Genomic DNA, 23,034 nt, shown 5'->3' with positions numbered 1-23,034 from the left:
GAAAAATATAACGAAAAAAATTCAAATCCCTTGCTGATCCTGCAGAAGCAGGCTTTGAAAAAAGGGTGGGGGGAGGAGGACAGAAGTGACTCTTGGGGGGGGGTAGTTGAGAGGTCAGGGAAAGGGACAGCCTGAGTTTTCCCTTCCTGACATCCCTGCTATGACTTGCTGCTCGTTGTCTCCCAGAGTCCAGGAGCACCAACCCCGGATCCATTGGAACCTCCTGTCACGCTGGCTTGTGTCGCTGCTCTCTGACTCTCTACTCTGTTTACTTCTTTGCTGCACTCATTCGAAAAAGGGCATTTCCGCACTTAGATGTTTTAAGCATCGCTTTCCATTGGGGGCACCACAGTTTGTGCTGCTCCACTTCAATCTGAGCAGTTTTCAGGCTGGGAGGCTTACGATGTGGGTCAAGTGATTGCTATCCACTTCCCCGTGTAGTTAAAAGTTCCCAAGGCAACACTACAAGGTGTTGTACAACACTACAACACCATCAACGGAAGCGTTCCAGAGACTTATGAAACCATTCATTTTATTTACAGAAATGCATACAGAGAATCACAGAGGCAAATCCACTCCTTTAAGGAACTATCTGTGGATGCAAATCCAATACCAGATTCCCATTCTTAAATCTGTGGGTTCAGTCAGTATGCAGACCCTTCTGCTCCAACACAAAGAGGACTCTTATTAACAAGCAGGAAAAGTGAACTGAACAGCAGCAGGGAAAACACACTTCATATATATATATATATAACCAACTATTTCAGGCCACATCCCTTTAGGCAGACTATTGGTTGTTAACACACTCTTACGATTGGTTATTAAACACACTCTGCTGATTGGCTGCTTGGAACATTCTCGTGAGTTGCAATTGAGGACTGAGGATCCAGGCTCTGGCACAAGCTCAGAAACATGAGCTCCATTGCATGAACAAATATCCACATGCAGAACTGCCCTCCACCCTAATTACAACCAATACCCCTCTGGTTAATATTGATAGCATCAGAGGTACTGTGGCTGTGACCACGCTTGTTGGGAGAGGCATAAGGCCAGAAGAACAGCTGGTAGATCTGAGGAGGTTGCTGCTGGGGACTGGTGCTTCCCCACTGACAGAGGTAGGGGTGTCAGGGGAAATTGTCCTTGGAACTATCTGGCTCCGCTGTAATCAGCTCATGTCTCAGACTGGGGCTGTCAGATGCAACAGTTGACGGTGCATCTGGCAGATGCTATTGCATCTGGTCCACGTGCTGCCTGACAATGTGCTAATCCAGAGATGCAATCTGGTATGAGACAAGACCAATGATGTGGGTGACAACTACTGGGATCCAATCAGGGCCACTGCTGTAATTCCTGTTGTACACTGGGTTGTCAGGTACAAAGGATCTTGGTGTTTCACAGGTTTGGAGGCTGATCCAAGGTAGGGTTAGAGTGTAATTGGTCCAGAAGAGTCACCAGCCTCCTGTGCCTGAGATGTTCTGCCAGTTGATGAGCTGGATATGATATGCTGGCACATTGGGGGGGGGGGCGTCTGGTTTGTGGCTCCACAACCTTTCGAGAATCTCCATTTGGGCAAACCCTACCTCCCATGCCTTCCCCACTTCTGGGTTTGAGTTAGTGTGCACCCAGAGTCTAGCATGCCTTGGACCCTCACCCCACTGTAGTCTTTGGGTCTGACAGAGTCACTGGGAACAAGAGGAGAGGAATTGGACTTACCGATCATCTGCCCCTACCACGGACCTGCTGGTGGGGCTGCCTCGCAGCAGGTTGGCCCCATTTCCTCTTGTATTGCAGAGAGTCTCCTCCTCCTTGGACTCCCCAGAGGATGGTTGGGTCAGAGGTTCGATTAAAGGGGTCAGCAATGCTCACGCTGTCTTCTTTGGTGCCTTGCCCACTTGGGCCGAGGCTGTTGGCTTCAGGGCGGTGGGTACTCGTGTGGCCACTTTCTTTTCTTTTTGAGAGGGAAACGGAACTAGGAAGAGCCTGGCTCCTCTGCACCCCAGGCACAAGCCCTTTTCTCAACATCGGGTCTTTTCCGCTGACCCTTTCTGGGGAAAATTGGATCGCTTGGCGGCTTTCTCCCTGGCATCCTCTCCTGACCTACCCCAACATGAAAGCAAGGCTGATCCTTTTGTTGACTCAGTTTTCCGTTCCTCCCACCCGGGACTGGCTCCAGTGGCACACAGGAAAACGGGACAGCTCAGCTCCACCACAGGGGGCTGGGTGCAGAAAGATCTGAGAGGGGACAGTGAATTCGCCACCTTATGGCCTGTTCTGTAGGGGGGAGGGGGCTATTTTGTAAAGGGGATCGCCTCTGTGTGCCAGTGGTTGCCCGAGAAGAGGTGCTCAAGTTGTGTCATGATTTAAAGCCTGCAGGGCACTTTGGGTTTGTGAAAAAGTTACATTTGGTGCATGGACATTAGTGGTGGCCGTCCCTGCGCGAAGATATGGAGACTTATGTGAAGGGGTGTTCTACATGCCTCACCACCAAAAGGACCAGGGGGGGGGGAATTGAAAGGTTTACTTCAGCCTCTTGAGATGCTTTTAGGCCCCTGGAAAAACTTTATCACAGACCTCCCCACAGCCAGGTGCGAAGTCATGTCCAACCCATCGCAACCCCGTGGACAATGATCCTCCAGGCCTTCCTGTCCTCTACCATTCCCCGGAGTACATTTAAGTTTGCACCAACTGCTTCTGGGACTCCATCCAGCCACCTCATTCTCTGTCGTCCCCTTCTTCTTTTGCCCTCGATCGCTCCCAGCATTAGGCTCTTCTCCAGGGAGTCCTTCCTTCTCATGAGGTGGCCAAAGTATTTGAGTTTCATCTTCAGGATCTGGCCTTCTAAGGAGCAGTCAGGGCTGATCTCCTCTAGGACTGACCGGTTTGTTCGCCTTGCAGTCCAAGGGACTCGCAAGAGTCTTCTCCAGCACCAGAGTTCAAAAGCCTCAATTCTTTGACGCTCGGCCTTCCTTATGGTCCAACTTTCACAGCCATACCAATGGGTAGAGGGGTAGATCATTATTATTATTATTATTATTATTATTATTATTATTATTATTATTATTATTTCGATTTATTTCCCGCCACTCCCAAATGGCTCGTGGCGGGTTACAGTGTATTAAAAACCCCATTAAAACTCCCATTAAAAGACTTTAAAATGTCACAACATGGCAGCACAATAATAAGATCCCCTTCCTACCCCCATTCCTAAAAAAAGGGGGGGGGTGGAGGAGAAGGAGGTCAACGATGTTCAAGAAGCCCGGGGGAGAGCAGTCGATGTACCCCAGCAGCCCCAGCCTCAACCATAGACCTGGCGGAAGAGCTCCATCTTGCAGGCCCTGCGGAACGTTGAAGGGTCCCGCAGGGTCCGCAGCTCACCCGGGAGCTCATTCCACCAGGTGGGGGCCAGGACCCAAAAGGCCCTGGCCGAGGCTAGGCGTGCTTCCCTGGGGCCGGGAACGACCAGAAGATTCTCACTCGCAGAGCCCTGCGGGGGGCATAGGGCACTAGGCGGGCATAGGGCACTAGATTCTCCCAAATTGGTGCGTGAGTAGCATAGCTTCTACCCACACAAACCAGCTCCCCTGTGTTTTAGGCAAGGCCCTGGGGGGCAGAATGTCAGAATCTCCAGGTTTTCGGCCATGACTTTATTCTTTTTCAATTTGATTCTGTGGCCTGCTAAGGTGTTGCTTTGACCTGTCTTGTCCTGATGTAACACAGACACTTTGGTTTTACAACCCAAGGTCGTTTCCTGCCACTATGTTTTATGACTCCCTATCCTCCCTCCACATTCCCCCCTCCCGTTTGTTAGTCTGCCATAGTTCCCAGATCTGCTGTTCCGGATGGCCGAAGAGTTATCTCAATGTTTTGATTATTCTGAACCTTGCCTGGTTCGAATTCCCAGGGGAGGGGGGGAGTGAACCCCTATATTGCTTGTTCTATGCTTTGTACCTCAGTTCTGACTATGCCTTCATTGTAGATGCTTTCATTTTTCTTAAATAAACTTTGTCTATGAAGTTACTTATTTAGAGATGAAAGTTTCTCACAGGCTGCCCCTCAGCATCTACTGGCATGCTCAGTGGGTGGGACTTAGGGACCAAGTTTGCCAGATGTGTTCCACATAAATAATATTAAACATTAAGTATTATTAAAATGTGCATAAGAATCTAAAATAATTTAAATCACTTAGAGCAGGGGTAGTCAAAGTGCGGCCCTCCAGATGTCCATGGACTGCAATTCCCAGGAGCCCCTGCCAGTGAATGCTGGCAGGGGCTGCTGGGAATTGCAGTCCATGGACATCTGGAGGGCCACACTTTGACTACCCCTGACTTAGAGCTTCCTCTTCTCAAGAGAAAGAGGTAACAAAAGAGAACCATATAGTATCTATGTCAGATGGATTTTGTCAAGTGGATTTTGGGTAGGGAGGTGTTATTTCAGGCCTCAACCACAGGCCTGGTAGAACAGTTCTGTCTTACAAGCCCTTCCAGTGGGTCCCGTAGGGCCTAATCTCATTGGATAGAATGCTCAGGTAAATTTAACTTCTTTTATGGGTAGGCATTTTGTCCAAATTCTGATCACTAGATCTTAAAAGTTCTTTGCAGGACATAATAAAAGAGGCAGTCCCATAGATGCAAAGGTCTCAGTTCGTTTAGGGCAGTGGTCCCTAACCACCAGGCCGCGGCACAGTACCAGGCCATGGAGGCCTCAGTACCGGGCCGTGGTGGTGGGGGCACGAGCGAGCAGGCGGACGAGCTGGACAATGAGTGGGCAGGTAAGCGATCCAGAGGGGGGGAGGCACAGGCGAGCAGGTGATCCAGAAGGGGGGTAGGCATGGGCGGGTGAGCCAGTGCTTGCAAACGTGCAGGCACAGAACGTCCATGCCTGCGCGTTTGCAGACTCCAGCTCACCCACCTGCTCGCTGGAGGGAGGCGTGCCTGCTGGTTTGCGGGTAGGCGAGCCAGTTGGGGGGGGAAGCGTGGGCAAGTCGGTGCCCGCAAACACAGATGCGGACCTGCCGCGCCTGCGCATTTGCGGCCGCCATCGCGCCTGTGTCTTCACCCTCCCCTGGCTCGCCCGCCTGCTGGAGGGAGGCATGCTGGCACCTGCACCTCTCCCCCTCCCCGGTCTCCAGCCTGAAAAGGGTGGGGACTGCTGATGAATGCACACAGAGGGGTAAGACCCACATATGGTTGTGTGCGGTCATCAGGAACATGGCCATATGAGCCCGATTCGCGAACCATGAACTACCCAATTTCGTGAGCTGGCAGAGACCCATGGGTTGGCTCATGCCCATCTCTAGTATAATGTTTTGTGTACACCCATAATTAAATTATGTTGGTCTTAAAGGTGCCACTGGACTTAAACTCTGCTTTCTTTCTCAATGAATCACAGACAATAAAAGACCAGGATTAGGGTATCTGTTTTTTATTGAGTGCAGTTTGTGCCCAGTTAAACCCAAACCATTCCCTAAGAACTGTCAGTGAAAAAGTGTCTTTTGTAAATCAAATGTCTCACAAATGAGAGATCATCAGCACGGGACACAGTGAAAAACATTTCCCATCCCCCCCCCCTCCAAAAAGGCCACACTAAGACATGAGAAAGCTCTATGGAGTAAGATGACAGGTGAGATGATATTTTTTTTTAGAAAGTGCTGGACTTTCTAAAAGTGTAGGAATCTTCTGTTTTCTCACTGAAGGGGGCAAGGAATCATAATTAAACCACTAGAATACAAAGAACAATCAGTTTTGCACAGTAGCAAGGTATTTGGGATTAAGAAAATATGTCCTGCAACCCTTTTTGATGGCTGACTTTCAGGAAAACCACAAAAAATGGTTTCGCTTCAGCCGCAGTTGGCTCATACATGTAAGGTGAACGTCACACAGTGCCCTATATACATGCTAAGTATTAAATACACACACACACACACACCATGGACAAATCAACATTTATGTTTCAAAAAAAAATGGAAAACCAAGGAGATAGCTAGGGTTGGTGAAAGCCAAGCACCTCTGAAATACTCCAGCCATTGGATCCTCCCCATTCTATATGTTTTGAGCCACATAATGGGGTGCAGGACTTGACGCAGGCACCAAGCCAACTTGATGAATGTGGCCCAGATTCATGGTATTGTGGACTTGTGAAGCATTTCCATAGGGCACGTTCACTGGATAGCTGGGACTAAAGGGATGGTAGGCAGAAGGTAAGGGGACACAAGGCGGGGGCTGCCGGCTGTAGGGATCTGTCGCCACTGGATAATAAACCATACCATGCGGAGGTGGTGAGTCTCCAACAGATAATGTACCTGAGAGGGGAAAACACTAGGTTAAATCATTCAACAACACCAATTTTTAAAACCCTTTTTTTCTTCTAAAGGCCAGTGACTAAAGAAGAAGAAAAAACACTGAAAGCTGTTCTTAATCTGACTATGTTTGCTAGAGCTGTCAACTGCTTAAGGAGCTTTCAGTTGATTAGTCACCTGCCTTTTAACTAATTAAATGAATTTGCATGTTAACAAAGCTTCATTAGAGGTCCCTCGGTGAGAGATGGAAGGAAGTGTGAGATCTTACTAATTTAAGAAGGAAAAAAAAACCTGCCAGGCACTGCTAGAAGAGATGGTTTCAAATATTTTGTTGTTATACTCCATATTATTCCAAGAGCAATTCAGGGAGGCATTGGGCCTCAGTAGCATAACATTTGTTTTGCATCAGAAAGTCCTTGAATCAACTCCCGGCATCTCCAGTTAAAAGACTCAGTAAAAACATTCCCTCCATAGACCCTGTTGAGATCTTGCCACTCAGAGCAGACCACACTGACCTTGAAAGAATAATAACCTGAGACAGCAGCTTTGTGTGTTTACCACACACAGATAAAAACTATCAAAAGACCGCAGGCCCTAAACAATCATGTACAACCCACACACACCGATTAGAACTGGTCCCCTCTAATTTAAAATGCGGCCTGATTAATCAACTCAGGCTTTAACAGATTTATATACCATAATCAGTGGACTGCATGCAAAGTGTTGCAAGTTTGCGTAGATGATACATTTCTTAGCCATTCTCAATTCTAGCATTTCTTTCAAAATTTGTGTGTACACGAATGCCTAGTGATTGGTGCTGAGCCAGGCATAAACCTTATTGCATGTATAGTTCTCATTAAACCAGGGAATTATACTACTGCAACTGCTAAAACAATTTGCAAAGTTAGTACTTTAGAAGTACTCATATAACTCAGTGGGTCCTTAGTTGCAAACATTCAAAACTTACATCAGAGAGGAAGAGATAACACGGCTGCTCACTTGTAACTTGTTCATGGAACATCTTGTGTTCAGACTACGCATGAGCAAGCCAGCTCTGGAAAGGTTTTGTAGATAAAAGGCCTCTAGAGGGTGCTGGATGCCTAAGTCAAACCCTTGACTCCTCCCTGTGAGCACATGTTCCCACATGGCAGCGCCCTCGCTCACAGTCCCTCTAGCGCTGCCAAAGCTAAAGAGCATATAGCAGGGCAGGGGGGGAGGGTATGTGTTCCTGCATAGAAGATACTTGATGAACAACAATTACAAGTGAGCAACACTGTTTTCAACATGGATCCTCATTTTAACAGAGTGCAGCACTGCTTTCCCCACTTGAGCTTTTTGCCTGGCCTGAGCATCCACAAAGCATAATGATGCACAGGCATGTCTACTGATGACTATGTCAATGTTCTGCAGATTTACAGAATTAGAACTCCATTCAAACAAGTCATGGAAGGTGCTACAGCTTTTGTGGAGTGAGTGTGCTCTAACCTCTATTGGGCATTCCTTTCCTATTTCAATGTAACACTTCCTTACTGTGAAAATTATCTGCCTGAAAGTAGTCTGGGGTGATACGCGCTTCCCTTTATTCACATCTGACAAACATAAAAACAGTGCAGGTTTCCTTTCTAAACTCCATTGTTCTCCATAGATAGAACAAGAGTGCTCTCCTCACATCCAAAGTGTGTAAGAGGTCAAAGATTTGGATGAAGAAAAAACATGGGAAAGATTACCTTTTTAAAAATATGAAACCTTGTTGTTGTTAGGTACAAAGACGTGTCCGACCCATCGTGACCCCATGGACAATGATCCTCCAGGCCTTCCTGTCCTCTACCATTCCCCGGAGTCCATTTAAGCTCGTACCAACTGCTTCAGTGACTCCATCCAGCCACCTCATTCTCCATTGTCCCCTTCTTCTTTTGCCCTCAATCGCTCCCAGCATTAGGCTCTTCTCCTTCCTTCTCATGAGGTGGCCAAAGTATTTCAATTTCATCTTCAGGATCTGGCCTTCTAAGGAGCAGTCAAGGCTCATCTCCCCTCTACTGGCCACTTGTAAAATTGTTTGAGGCCGGTTTTTTTTAAAGTCAAAATCATGTCTATGTTAAAAAGATTGGCTCATCTAATAGAGATACAAACCCAAGATTACAAAGTATTTTTAGATGGATTGGTCAAAAATATCTCCAAGGAGATCCAAGATGGCAAGGAAGAAGTCTTCAATAGGAATGATGGATCAATAACAGTGACTGATGACAGCTTCAAACAAGGTGGAAAACCAACAGCAGAAGGCTCATCTCCCCTAGGACTAACCAGTTTGTTCGCCTTGCAGTACAAGGGACTTGCAAAAGTCTTCTCCAGCACCAGAGTTCAAAAGCCTCAATTCTTTGACTCTCTGCCTTCCTTATGGTCCAACTTTCACAGCCATACATTACAACTGGGAAGACCATAGCCTTGACTAGACGCACTTTCGTTGGCAGGGTGATGTCTCTGGTTTTAGATGCTGTCTAGATTTGCCACAGCTTTCCTCCCCAGGAGCAAGCGTCTTTTAATTTCTTTGCTGCAGTCCCCATCTGCAGTGATCTTGGAGCCCAGGAAAATAAAATCTGTCACTACCTCCATTTCTTCACCATCTATTTGCCAGGAATTGAGAGGGCCGGATGCCATGATCTTAGTCTTCTTGACGTTGAGTTTCAAGCCAACTTTTGCACTCTCCTTCTTCAACCGCATCAACAGGCTCTTTAGTTCCTCTTCGCTTTCTGCCATTAGAGTGGTATCATCTGCATATATGAGGTTGTTGATATTTCTCCCTACAATCTTGATCCTAATTTGTGACTCATTCTAAACCCACCTTTCTCATGATGTGCTCCTCATACAAGTTAAATAGGCAATTTAACAGTGACCACCCCATCGTGGTTATCAGGGATGTTAAGGTCGCTCTTGTATAGTACTTCTGTATAATTTTGCTACCTTTTTAAAATCTCTTCTGCTTCTGTTAGTTCCCTACCATTTTGGTCCTTTATCATACCCATCTTTGCATGAAATGTTCTCTTCATATCTCCAGTTTTTTTGAAGAGATCTCTGGTCCTCCCTATTCTATTGTTTTCTTCTATTTGTTTGCACTGATCATTTAAAAGAAGGCATTCTTATCTTGTCTAGCTATGGAATTCAGCATTCAGTTGGGTGTATCTTTCTGTTTCTCCCTTGCTTTTTTCTGGGGTTTTTTTATTTCTGTTTTTTTTTCTGTTTCTCCCTTGCTTTTCACTTCCCTTCTCTCCTCAGCTATTTGTAAAGCTTCCTCAGACAGCCATTTTGCTTTCCTGCATTTTTCTTTGGTTTTAGTTGCTACCTCTTGTACAATGTTGCGAACCTCCGTCTATAGCTCTTCAGGCACTCTGTCTATCAGATCTAATTCCTTAAATATATTTGTCACCTCTACTGTATATTCGTTGGGGATATAATTTAGTTCATACCTGAGAGGCCTAGTGCTTTTCCCTACTTCCTTCAATTTGAGCTGAAATTTTGCAATAAGAAGCTGATGATCTGAACCACAATTGGTTCCTGGTCTTGTTTTACTGACTGTATAGAACTTTTCCATCTTTGGCTAAAGAGCACATAGTCAATTTGATTTCTGTGTTGTCTTGTCCATATGTAGAGTCGTCTCTTGGGTTGTTGGAAAAGAGTGTTTGCTATGACCATTGTATTCTCTTGACAAAATTCTATCAGCCTGTGCCCTGCTTCATTTGAGCAGGGGGTTGGACTAGATGGCCTGTATGGCCCCTTCCAACTCTATGATTCTATGATTCTATTTTGTACTCCAAGGCCAAACTTGCCTGTTATCCCAGTAATCTTTTGGCTTCATACTTTAGCATTCCAATCTGCCATGATGAAAAGCACAGATTTTTTCCATTGGTTCTACGTGTTGTAGAACTGGTCAACTTCATCCTCTTCAGCAGCAGTGGTTGGGGCCTGGATTACTGTGATGTTGAATGGTTTTGCCTTGGATTCGAACTGAGATCATGCTGTCATTTTGGGGATTGTATCCCAAGACTGCTTTTCCTACTCTCTTATTGATTATGAAGGCTACTCCATTTCTTCTGCGAGATTCTTGTCCACAGTAGTATACCTGATGGTCATCTGAATTAAATTCACCTATTCCTGTCCATTTTAGTTCACTGATTCCTAAAATGTCTATGTTCAGTCTTGTCATTTCTTGTTTGACCACGTCCAGCTTGCCTTGATTCATGGATCTGACGTTCCAGGTTCCTATGGAATAAAAATCTTTACAGCATCGGACTGTCTTTTCGCCACCAGTTACTTCCACAACTGAGTGTCCTTTCGGCTTTGGCCCAGTCGCTTCATTCATTCTGGCGCTACTCATACTAGCCGTCTGCTCCTCCCCAGTAGCATATTGGACACCTTCCGACCTGAGGGGCTCATCTTCAGGCGTCATATCATTTTGCCTTTTGAACCTGTCTATAGAGTTTTCATGGCAAAGATACTGGAGTGGTTTGCCATTTCCTTCTCCAGTGGATCACCTTTTGTCAGAGCTCTCTACTATGATCTGTCCGTCTTGGGTGGCCCTCCACGGCATAGCTCATAGCTTCACTGAACTACGCAAGCCCCTTAGCCACAACAAGGCAGCGATCCTTGAAGGGGATATGAAACCTAGACAGACAAGATTATGGTCTTGCACCCAAGTTTGAATATTATGCCCAAGAATCTTGTCTATATGAAACCTAGACAGACAAGATTCTTGGGCATAACATTCAAACTTGGGTGCAAGACCATAATTTCCATGAATAACGAAGAAAGGAGTATCTGATCTTAAAGCAGCTAATCCACTCACCCTCCTAGCTGAAGTGATGACTACCAAAAACCCTGACTTTCATAGTTAGAATTAGTAACAGACTTGTCTCCAAGGATTCAAAAGGCTTCAGCATCAGCCGAGCCAGCAACAGGGATAGAGACCACTGAAAAACAATGAGCACAACAGGGGGACAACCCTTTAAGGAATCTCTTTGGTAAGTGATGGGTAAATGCAGGGTTTCCTCACCTGTTAAAAATAGTGAAATACTTACCAGTCATTGTAGCTATATTCCCACCCCTCCATATGACATTGCCAACATGCAGCGTCTGAGCAGTAACTGGCCAGCTACATCCTTCATTTTATAGCGCTAGTTGGTGAATCCCAAAAAGTGGATTCACCAACCTATGTAGCACTACCTAATGGAGAACAGCCAGCAGGCAAGGGGAGTTATGGAGGCTAAAACGTGCACAAAGCACCTGCCTCGTCGTCTCACTCTTGCTTCTGCCCCCTTCTCCCGGGGACGGGAACATCTTTTTAAAAACGTCTGAAATCCTGGAGCAACAAAGAGGCGGACAAGCATGCAGGCGATGCCAGAATTCTTTTCCAAACGTTGTAGCACAAAGCATGCCTCCTAGATCCCCCCCCCCCCAAAATCGGGAACAAGATTAATTTTTTTAATTAACACTACTTGTGACGCAAGGCGGGGTAGCGTTTAAAAAGTGCTATGCATCTATGATTAGATGTATAGGCATAGCAACAGAGAAGTATGCATTAAAAACAATTACTGGGCATCACGGGACTATTAAAGCAGTGGTGCCCAACCCCCGGGCCAGGGACCGGGACCAGTCCGTGGACCATTTGGTACCGGGCCGTGGCTCCTCCTCCTCCTCCTCCCAGGCTGCTGCCTCGGGGGCTGCCCTGGTTCACCTTTGGTGCTCCCCAGCGGCCGCCATGGCTGGGGCTCCCCCCTTGCCGTGGCACTGCACAGCTGCTGCTGGCAGCGTCTCCCAGCGGGCGGTGGGAAGTCAGGGGCGCCAGCAGGAAAGCAAGTGGAGCATTGGATCAGGCGGCGTCAGTAACGTCCCTCGGCAAAAGACTACCCCCCCCCCCGGGCCTCAGTAAAATCTCAAGTGTTGACTGGTCCCCGGTGATAAAAAGGTTTGTTTTAAAGCATGAAGAAAGGGGTTGGGCTGCCTGGCTTGATTGACAAGCAGAAGAGAGTCGTGTATAAACAGTGTTTCTCTCTTCCGCCATTTCAAGCAGGCGATGTGGAGGGTGAGAAGTGAGAAAAGGCAGCAGAGGAGAACAAAACATCAAAAAGTTGAGGAGGGGCCGGGCGGCACTATTATATTTAGCCTCATGCCATTCGGCTGCTGTAGCACAATTTGACATATATGCGGAAATGCCCGAGGATTTGCCTTCAAAACCCACATGAAATGCTGAAATTGGAGCTAACTATACTTTCCCAGTAGACAAACACAGCCCTTTACTTTTTGACGACAAGTAATCAAATGCCACTTAACAAAACTCCTCCGTTTGTAGGATAGGATTTCCTGGTGCTCGGTTTCCAAGCATTTAGAAGGCGCTTGTTCACTGAGAGAACATTTTGTGCCACATCTCCAGGCTCCCAGGTTGAAGCTGTGAAGGTCCTGGTGAAACACAACCCATTGAGCATCCACAGGGGACCCCCTCAGACTTGCATTTGCTTTTTTTTACCACTGCATCACACTGTCTGCCCCTGTTTAGCTTACGGTCCGCAAGTACCCCCAAGATTCCGCTCACACATTATAAGTAGATGGTGATCTCCCCCTCACTCACCAAGTGACAGAAGAAAACCAGGTTGATCTGGCAGGACCTGCTGGAGACAGAATGGTGCAGGCTTCCCTGGATCAACATATTGGCCTTCAGAAGCTTGCATCTGCTCCGTTATTTTCCCTGCAAGTGAGGACAGAATCACTGGCCTGCAGTTTCCTGGGGCCTCATTCCTCTCTTCTTTTTCTTTTTTTTTAAGACTGGAATAACATTAGTTCTCCTCCAGTCTTTTCCAGTCTTAGTATTGCTCAATCATGATTTGTTTACTTGACCTAGTGCCAATAACCATTATTTGCACTGTTCCCAAGATTTGGTGGTGTTTTTATTGAATTATTTCATCACTAGCTCCAAAGCAAAGAAGCTAGAGTGCAGGGACGGAGGGCGGGAGCTGCAGGCGCAGGGCCAATCAGGGCAAAGCTGGCTGCACCCTGATTGGCCCTATTCCAACTTGCACAGCCGGACACGTCCCACCCCCTAGGCTGTTTCATAAATATATAGAGGATTTTTAATGTTGTTTGCAGTTGTTTCAAATTAGCACTCTGTTCAATCCGGATACTAACCATTTGGTGCGAAATCCACAGGAACCTGGTGCACATCATTCCTCCAATGTTCATGGTAGGTGGCTGCCGCTGAATGATCCATGACAGGGACAGGCTCTATGTATGTCTGGTAAGCTTCCATGGATGGGGAAGGTGGCACCGGGTGGACATACATCGCAGGGTTCCAACAAGTCTGTTGATAATACTTGGCAGGGAAAGGGAGGGAAAAGGTTTGCATGAATCTGGCTTCCACGCTGTTTCAATGAAATAGGCGATGCTGAAATCTGGTCAGCAAGTTTTGCTCCATGGCTGAGATGAAGGGTTGGATCCTGACTGAATTGACAATTTCAACTGATTCCTCCTTCCTGTTGCAGACCAATACCCACCTCGTGCTGTTCTTAGTGAGTTGTGTGTTAGATTTGTGGGTTGTTGTGGGGGATATGAATCAAGACAGTTCCCATTTTGCTTAGGGAAAATTTCATCCGGATCTACCCCACATTCAGTGATGTCATAGCAGAGTTACCCAGTGGCTACTAGAAACCTACAAGAGGGGGGTGCATAGTGCTAAAATGGATACTGTTTCAGTACAGGATGCAGCTTCATCGGGCCAAAGGCTACACGTTATTTATTAGCCATTATGACAAAATGGCACCTCCATGACCAGGGGCAGTGTATCTCAGCACGCCCATCACTGGGGACAATGGGTGAGGCTTTGACCCCTCTTTTTCACTTACAGACTTCCCAGTGGAATCCAAATGTGGCCACTGTGGAAAACATGATCGGACTAGGGGCCAAACCCATTGCGTTCAGGAATACAATGGGCGCTAGATTGAGAGGGCGGGGGGGGGGATAACTCTGTGGATGGCCTCCCCCTCCCCCCAGGACCTGGAAAGGTTGCAGGCAGCTGTTAGGGAACTCACCGGCAGGGGCAGCTGTCAAGTGGCAGGGATCTGCAGCCTCCAAGCCTCAGAGGGAAGTGGAAGGAGGAGGGGGTGGTCAGGGGTGGGGGACAGAAGGTGATTGGCTGGCTGCTGGACAGACAGGCAAGCTGGTTGGAGGAGGAGGTACTCGGGGGCGGGACAGCCACCCTAATCGGGTGTTAAGCGCTGAGTGGCATTTAAGCCATGAGACCAGCTCCTCCTCCAAGGCCTCACCAGAAATATATTATGTGGAACAGATGGGACTTTTTGGTGTGATCCAGCTGAATCTTGTGATATTCTGTTCCTTGCCATTCAGTTTTGACATGGGAGTGGCACATGCCTCTCTCTGAACAAGGGACACAGGGTACAAAATGCTGTAGTACAATTTTAAAAAATTCATTGCAGTGTCAGGATTCCTTGACCCAGGTTTTTTGTGAAAAGTTTAAATTCGGGTTTTAGCACAAGCACAGGCAATAGTCCAGACAGGACACCAAAAGATCTCTGCTGTGAAGAAACAGCCATGAACTCTGGAAGGCATGACAACTGACCAAGAGATCTCAGAACACCACTTACCTGTAAACCCAAATTGAAATAATACTGCACGATCTTTGTATCTGGAAAGAAAGATGAAGGTGTGATTATTCTCCTCCTACTATGTGGCTCAATCAAGAACATGCTTTAAAGGCCAAATTCTAGTTGCATGGGGAAAGCTTGCAGAATGAATTCAGAAATAAGACTTTTCTACACAAATTTGGGTTTTCCCAAATGCATATAAATATGTAAATGCTATCTGCCGAACAACAAAGTTAAATTAGTTTGATATGCTTAACCTATTCTATTTTGTAGGAGGGCACAAGTCTTATTCATATGATTAAAAGCCTCAAGCCTTTTTGCAATTCAAACTGTCCCCAAAGACAACTGGGAATGAAGAATGAAAACCCTGACGGTTAGTTGTCCCTGTTAGACAACCCGTTCTCTTTCTCACACACACACTTCATTATTTTTTATACAACAGAAGAAGAGTTGGTCTTTACTTCCCACTTTCACTGCCTAAAGGAGTTTCAAAGCAGCTGACGATCACCTTCCCTTCTTCTCCCCACAACAGACACCCTGTGGGGTAGGTGGGGGTTGAGAGAGCACTGATGTTACTGTTCTGTGAGAACACTACTATCAGGGCTGTGAAGAGCCCAAGGTCACCCAACTGGCTGCAATGTCAAGGAGCAGGGAATCAAAAACAGCTCACCAGGTTACTCTTAAACACTACCCCACACTGGCTTTGCAGTTCAGACACTCGTGCTTGCACTCAAAAGCTCACAGCTTGAATAAATCTTTGCTGGTCTTAAAGGGGCCCCTGGACTCTGATTGTGTTTTGTTGTGCTGCTTCAGACCAACACGGCCACCCACTTGAATCGATCACAGGAAGTTAGCTGGGACAGCACTGCTGGCTTCCTCGCAAGCTAAATTTCTTCCTGCCACCAATCAACTCTCACTTGCCTCCAAGCAGTTTTGCTGCTGAGGTAAGTCGGTCTCTTGCGATGCCATCCAGGGCAGAGTTTGCCTTAAGCAGTGGCTTTCAGATGTTTCCTGCAAAGAGACAGATCTAGAAGCTCCACGGAAGCAGGGTCACAACTCTGCTGATGTAAGTAACCTAAGCATCCAACATTTTGCTCTGCATCAAAACACTGACTGGAATACGAGTCCTAACTTGCAGGTGGGGATGTGCATTTGGGCTTACCCAAACTGAAAATGTAACTAAAAACTCTTATAAGTATATATTTCAGCATCCCAAAGCTATCTGGGTTTTCTCAGGGAAGCAGAAAAATTCCTCCAAAAAATTCAGGATATATTTGGAATTACTGGTAGATCTGAAAACAAGAGGACAGACAGGAGGCTTCGAAAGGCATCTAGTTTAAACCGGGCTGCAGCACAAGTTGCCCCAGCCAGGATCTGTGCACCTCAGGAAGCAATCCCCCCAACGGACACGTATCATTCTGTTTTTTGGAAGAGAATAGCTAAATGCTCTATGGTTAAAACCCTTATATAGTGTAGAAGCCAATTCAAAACAGGCTTCCTCATTTCTCCATCATCAGCATCAGCATCATCAATTTGGCTGTCTGGTTTTGACAGTGGCTATCCAAATGCTTGATGGTACAAAACGAAACAAGAAATCGTCGTGGTTTTTCTTCAGTAGCTTCCATATCTCGGCAGAAAAGCTAGAGTTAAGTCATTCCATCTTTACGACTGAAATCAGCACATGGGGAAATTAAATCAAGGGATTAGCTTTAGTCATAAAAGATTGCAAGTTAACCTGATAGAGTTCCTTCCTTGGCAGAAAAAACCTGCACCGGTAGCAACGAGGGAATGGTTAATAAAAGTGTAAGGCCACATAAATTGGCAAATCAAAGATCCAACAAGAAACTGACATGCAATGCGGGGCGATTTAACACTGCAATAAAAATGGAGAGAATCAACTCCGTTTATTTCTTGCTGGAATATTAAAAGAACAATCGAGAAGCTCAGTGATGTAACTGAGAAATTCAGGCACTTGGAAAATCAAAGTATACGGTGATTAATGGTAGATTTATAATGTGGGAAGAGCTCCCTGGGGTGAAATCAGAGGGCTGGTCACACACCCATTGTTTCAACATTTTAAGTGCATACGCTTATTTTACAAGAACGAAGGCCTTCTGAAGAACGGACAGAAGTGTATGGAGAGGAAAGCTCAGAAAGTTCTGAGTATATAAATTAATTCTCAACCAAGATGTAAAAAGGCACTCTCAGGCACTTCTGCCTCAATGATTAATATTGCTGGGTGTAAAATTGTAACTTATGCCTGTCTTTCAAGGAAGCTCACTACCAACAGTTGTTGGTATTTGACTCTGGCAAGGTTCACTGAGATTTCTGAACACTGATTAATCTGAATGCTGGAAATGTCAAGTCAATCATCTCTCAGTGGCAAAGGAAGCCAGCATTCTGACTTACAGGATCCAGACAAAGTTATTTCCCAGTGTTGGATGTCAAGGCTAAAGGTTCACTTGATTTCAAATATGAGTGATTTGGAAGACTAAAGACTAGCAATGGGTATAAACTGACTGATGAACTACAGTTCAACATACATTTTGGCCAGTTTATGATGTTGGAACATAAATTTATGTGAATTTTGGTGCTGTTCATAGGAGTTTGTGGACAACAGAAAGCTTTCTGTTTGGTTTAAATGGCTTGGAGCCATGGGGAGCAGAAAGCAGGTGTTTGAACTTTAAATGGCTCATGAACTGATACAAACCGGGTTACAGTTCGCAAACCAACCTCCTGGTTCTTGTGGATCAGTGGTTTGGTTCCTGGTTCAGCCACGAACCAAAACTGAACCACAAAAATGCAGTTCACGCCCATCTCTACTAAAGGCCAAAGGACTACTGAACAATGTTTTAATGGCTGCAAAGGTGGCTCTACAAAGCTACACCCAGTTCATCTTGTATATTTTTGGCCCTGAACAGGCCCAGTTTACATAGCCAAGTTATTATTTGCTGCATCCATAAAAATCATTCCAGAGGTTTCATATCGATATCTGATTCTGTCTGTAGTTCTGTTTCTGTAGTGTCCTGTGCAGGACTGCCTTTCAATTAACCACTTATTTCAGTAACATTTTGTAGCCTGAATCTTTTTACTGAGAGCTGACTACCCACCTGACTGACAAGAACCTCTTTAGGAACAGAGCCCTCCTGCTGAAGGGGACCAAATTAACCCACCTGTCTCAACAAGGGAACGATAGACTGAAGTTCAGACTCTGCATGAAAGCTGAAACCACACAGAAGTGGATTTGTGTGTGTGTGTGTGTGTGGGGGGGATACTCTAGTTATTTGCTACAGGAATATTCACTGGAACTATACTGGACCAGAGAAAAATCCATCATTTTCTTTTTTTATCTGTTTTTCTGGATCAGGAATGTATCTGAAACTTGAAACGCAGTATGTTGTATAAGACTGTGAGCTGTTTGACCAGTGCCGATTCAAAAAACCACTTGCAGAAATATTCCATGTGAAGCAACTAAGTGGGATTTTTTTTGTCTCAGTGTTAACCAGACATGCTTAAATACTTCTTATAAGAATGTCCCAAAGTAAGACAACTCAGCTTGCTCAGACACTGGAGGAGTGGAGACAGACCACTTTGCTCTAGATGCGTATATGTGTGAGCAAGATGCCTCTTTGTCTAAACTGGGAGCTTCTCTTTGATTCCTCCTTTTCTCTCTATACCCTTTGTATTCTCTCTCTCCCGAGGAAATTGCAAGGACCTCGATGCATCTACAGAGCACATCCTACAGCAGCCAGCCAATCTTGGATTCTCAGTAAGCTGCTGTCCCTCATGGTGAAGCAGTCCCCTCTTTAGCAAACTCACCACTCCAAACTCTTCCCAATTCCAAAGTATGTATCAGGCTCATCTGTCTCATCCCTTGGGTCTCAGTTCATGAATGTTGGTTCCAAAGCCATCAAGGAGAACATTCCACACTGAATAAGGACCATTAATCCAAGCTTTGGTTCAGTTCTGAACCCTTAATTTGAATGATCAAGATCAGTCTCTCTCCTCCATTTTCAGCTGAGAAGGACGTCATTCATCCTACAGCCGGTTTATTTTATTTATATTCTAATAGCTGTAAAGTCCATTGCGTGCTGCCATGCAATGGGTGCTAGATAGGGGTTCCCTTTAAATGCTCTCCCTACTCTCATAGGCAGCCTTGTTTGTGGAGGGATGTATTTAAAGGGAGTGGGCCACCACCTACCAGCTGAGAATGACAGCCACACCACCCAGTCCCTTTAAATTCCTCCCGAGGTTGGGGAGGAGTTTAAACAGAGTGAGTGGTATGGCCGTCATTGTCAGCTGGTAGGTAGCACCTGCTCCCATTAAATGCTCCCTCCCTCAACTTTGCAGACATCTTTCCCTGCAAAGGTGGGGGGGGGGCTAACATGCATGCCAAAGAGTCCAGCTCCTCCTTGCGTGGGCGGGGCTCTGCCTGGAGGCTTTGGAACACTCACCTCATTGGAAGTACACAAACTCCTTTATATGTTATAAATTGATGTTTTTACATCTGTTTGAACGCCTCTACCCTCCCCAAACCTTCCAAAAAATGCACAAAGCATCATTCCCACTTAAGAAGAGAAAAAGAAGCCCCAATATGAGGCATAGAAATAGACTGAAAATGTCACTGAAATTCAACATAAATGGTTACTTACCTCTAGGAAGATCACTGCCACTGGGGTCACAGGAGTAAGGTGGTGTAACAACTCCGCTGCCCCTCACATTGCCACCGGGGGGAAGGGATGTCGACCGATACGGATATGGCACTGAAGGAATAACAACTATTGGAGAAAACCAGACAAGGGTCGAGTCGGGCATGATTCTTCCCACACAGAGGGCTTCCCGCTTCCCCAGAACAAAGAAACAGAGGCTGTTTTTGCCCAGACAGGTGAACGCAAAGGTGTATACTTGGGGCAAGAGCCTGCTGATCTCAGACCATTCCTGAAGCTGCCACGGTCTACGTTCTCCATGTTCATGCCAGGGTTGGATGGGAGTCAGGAAAGGAACTGCCTTGCATGAAACATGCGAAGAGGAGGTTCATAGCGGGGTGGGGGGACTATCATATCCATGCCAGCAACCTGAGTCTTTGGTTTCCGTGTCACCTAGTTCCTTTCCCTGGTTCTGGCAGGTGCACCAGCTATGGTTGCTCCAGAATTGGCAGGAGAGCTGTCTGGACATATCCCAAGTGTATAACTGATGGTCATGCAGTGATGTTTTCACTAAGAATTTAAAATCACATCATATTTATCAGACTCTTTCAATTGCAAATTGACAGCGTGTGAAAACTATTTAAAAGATCCATCCACTGGCAATGCAGCTTTGGTTAACTGAATTCTGAAGCAAGGCACTTGAGACAGGAATGGGGGGAAGCATTCTGATTTGCTAAGAGAACTTTCCCCGTTTCTGGCTATGAAAGCTTTCTGCAAATTTTCATTCTGCCCCCAAGGAAGCACGCTGGCTCAGAAGACACAGGGCACCTAATTTTCCTCATTACCAGATTATTATACCTGTGGCTCCCCCAGCCGCTTACAATGCCTGCAGTTCAGCAGCTAGCAGTCTCTAAGCTTCGTGATTATCAGAAATCAGGTACAGAGATAAAATGGCTTTGTTGGGGAGGGGCACTTTAACAGCTCAAACCATATAATTCTGTTTGCCAATAATTTCTGCTGATTTTATCAAAGTCAATGTTTATTGCACTAGGTCACAGGCCATCACAAGGTCAGAAGTGGAAAGGGCTGCTGTGGACCAAATATCAGCATTCCTGGAGGAAACTTCAGCCCTTGACCCATTTCAGTCAGGCTTCCGGCCTGGACATGGGGTGGAGATAGCACTAGCTGCCCTGATGGATGACCTCCGACGCCAGCTAGACCGGGGTGGGTCCCACAGTTCCGCAGGGCCTGCAAGAGGGAGCTCTTCCACCAAGCTTTCATTGAGGCTGACTGACGTAGAATAGCTGCTGAACCCCCAAAAACCCCCAGAGTGAAAGAACCAACCCATGAAAGAACCAACCCCCAATGTTACTGTTAATTGTTATTTATAATGTGGTTTATGTTACATACTGTTTATGAAAGTTTATGTTACATACTGTTGGTATTATACATCGTTCCATGTAATTTGGATTATAATGTTCAATGTAAACCACCCAGAGCTGCAAAGAAATGGGTGGCATAAAAACCTAAATAAATAAATAAATAAAATATTTATTTATTTATTTGATTTTTATATCTTTACGGTTCTGGACATAGTACATAACAAAAATTATTTGCTTATTTTGGCATAGCTTTTAATTTAAAAAAAACTGATTATGAGGGATCTCTTTCCCTGCCCGTCTTTTAGGTAGGAAGAAAACATTGCAAAAACAGCCCTGGGCAAGATTTGATTCAGTGTATATTTAACTGTATATTTAATTATATCAAATGCTGTCCCTCTACCTACAATAACATATTGTTTCCATCAATACATTGTTTTTAAGATTGTTTTATTATCTTAATATATTTTATATAGCAATACTTTTGTATTTTTTTACTATACATCGATTAACTTTAATAATGAATTACAGTTTCTATTGATGCATTATTTATATGGGTCAATCGACTGAATAAACATACTGTACTGTAACATCAATTCCAGAGGGCCTCAAGGCCTAAACATTTCAGGGGTTCCTCTATGATCAAATGGTTGGAAAAGGATGTTCTCCTACAGAGGGGCTGAAGTCATCCAGAGTGGTTAGGTCATGCCTCTACTTGACTAGGTAGGGCAATTGTAATGCAAATTTCTAGGATGTTCCATGCTATAGTTTAATTGCAATATCACACAGTATGCTTTTCAGGATGGCTCTGAAGGGGTTTCTTTACTGGTTTTTGTTCCTGTTTTACAGTGCGTAGATAAGTTTTTCTGGGATTCTTCAATGGAGGGGGGCACAAGGGTATGCGCCTGTGGGATGTTAAAGAAAAACTTTCCTCCAGGCTCTCAGCTGACACATAAACCAGGAGTCCAAGAGCAGCCTGATGTGGGAGGACTCTGATTCAGTTGCAAAATTCACCCTAACAGAGTTTCACAATCACCCCTATTTCACTTAAGCATGCATATGAGATCGTAATCTTGGTAAATCTAATCATAAAACCACTATAGTGCCATCAAGTGGCTAAATCTTTGATGTGCTGTGCACACATGAGGTTGCAGGTGAGGGTCACAAAGCAAGTGGGTACAGAATAGTTCAAAAGATCTGCACATTTGCTTCTGCAATAAAAAATATAGTTAAGGTTTTGAATGTGTTTTTTTCTCAAAATCATGTCTGTCTGTATTTCTTTTTCCAGACCGACAGATGCATTTTGTTAAGTGACTTTTCCTTTACTGAGATGTGAATGGATTTGTTTAGGATTCCCTTCCTAGGACCAGCTAAAAGGAATATTAATTCTCCCTTTGGAAATCAGAGGGCTTAAACGCAAGAGTGCCAACGGATATTATCTCCAGAAGAAAATATAAGAGAATTCAGGAGATAGACGTACAATCTATATTGTGATAAACCTGATTAGAAAAGAGGAAATCCAGGGGCTTTTTGCACGCCTTCAAAATAGCACAATGGTTGCCAATTGAAAACGCTACTGATTTGCTGTTATGCACAACGTCGTCGACAATCTGCCACACACCTGAAACCAATCTGCAAAAAGCGCTTCCTTGTAGCGCTTTCAGGGAAATCCCCAAAAGTGGATTCACCCTCCGGAAAGCGATACACTCCTGCAACCAATCTGCAACACTAGCGAAAAAGACCTGTGCGTTAACATTGTTGCGGTTTCTACAAAGTCCCTCCCCCTGGCTCTCTTCTCTGATCTTCCGGCGAAGCGATCGCCATTTTTTTTTTCTCCGAGCGAGTGGGGATAAACGCACCAGCGAGCCTCTTTCAGGGGGGGATTTTTTTTTTCACTCGGAGGGAGCGTGGCAACGATCAAACGACAGCTCAAACACACCAGGCAGCTGGATGGGTCTCTCCGTTGCAACGAATTAACACAGATTCATTGCAATGGGTCTGTTTTTTTTTAAAAAAAACCTTTCTTAAAGGGAAAGGGGCTGTTTGGGAGCATGCTAACGGCTGCCCATTGG

General features: G+C 45.5%; 1 protein-coding gene across 1 annotated transcript in view; it reads right to left on the bottom strand.

Moving 5' to 3' along the window:
• Positions 1–5,399: 5,399 nt before the first annotated feature.
• The window catches only part of ALG13 (ALG13 UDP-N-acetylglucosaminyltransferase subunit), a 59,690-nt gene continuing 42,055 nt past the window's right edge, over positions 5,400–23,034 (bottom strand). The window contains exons 25-29 of the mRNA XM_077308826.1: positions 19,590–19,715; positions 14,938–14,978; positions 13,466–13,649; positions 12,912–13,028; positions 5,400–6,298 (exon numbers count right to left, since the gene is read on the bottom strand). Of these exons, the coding sequence (XP_077164941.1) occupies positions 6,039–6,298; positions 12,912–13,028; positions 13,466–13,649; positions 14,938–14,978; positions 19,590–19,715 (728 nt within the window). The 3' untranslated portion in view covers positions 5,400–6,038. The remainder of the gene's footprint in view (positions 6,299–12,911; positions 13,029–13,465; positions 13,650–14,937; positions 14,979–19,589; positions 19,716–23,034) is intronic.

This window comes from Paroedura picta, chromosome 13, assembly GCF_049243985.1.
Source record: "Paroedura picta isolate Pp20150507F chromosome 13, Ppicta_v3.0, whole genome shotgun sequence".
In the NCBI taxonomy this organism is placed as follows: domain Eukaryota; kingdom Metazoa; phylum Chordata; class Lepidosauria; order Squamata; family Gekkonidae; genus Paroedura; species Paroedura picta.
This window is presented reverse-complemented; position numbering and strand designations above follow the sequence as displayed.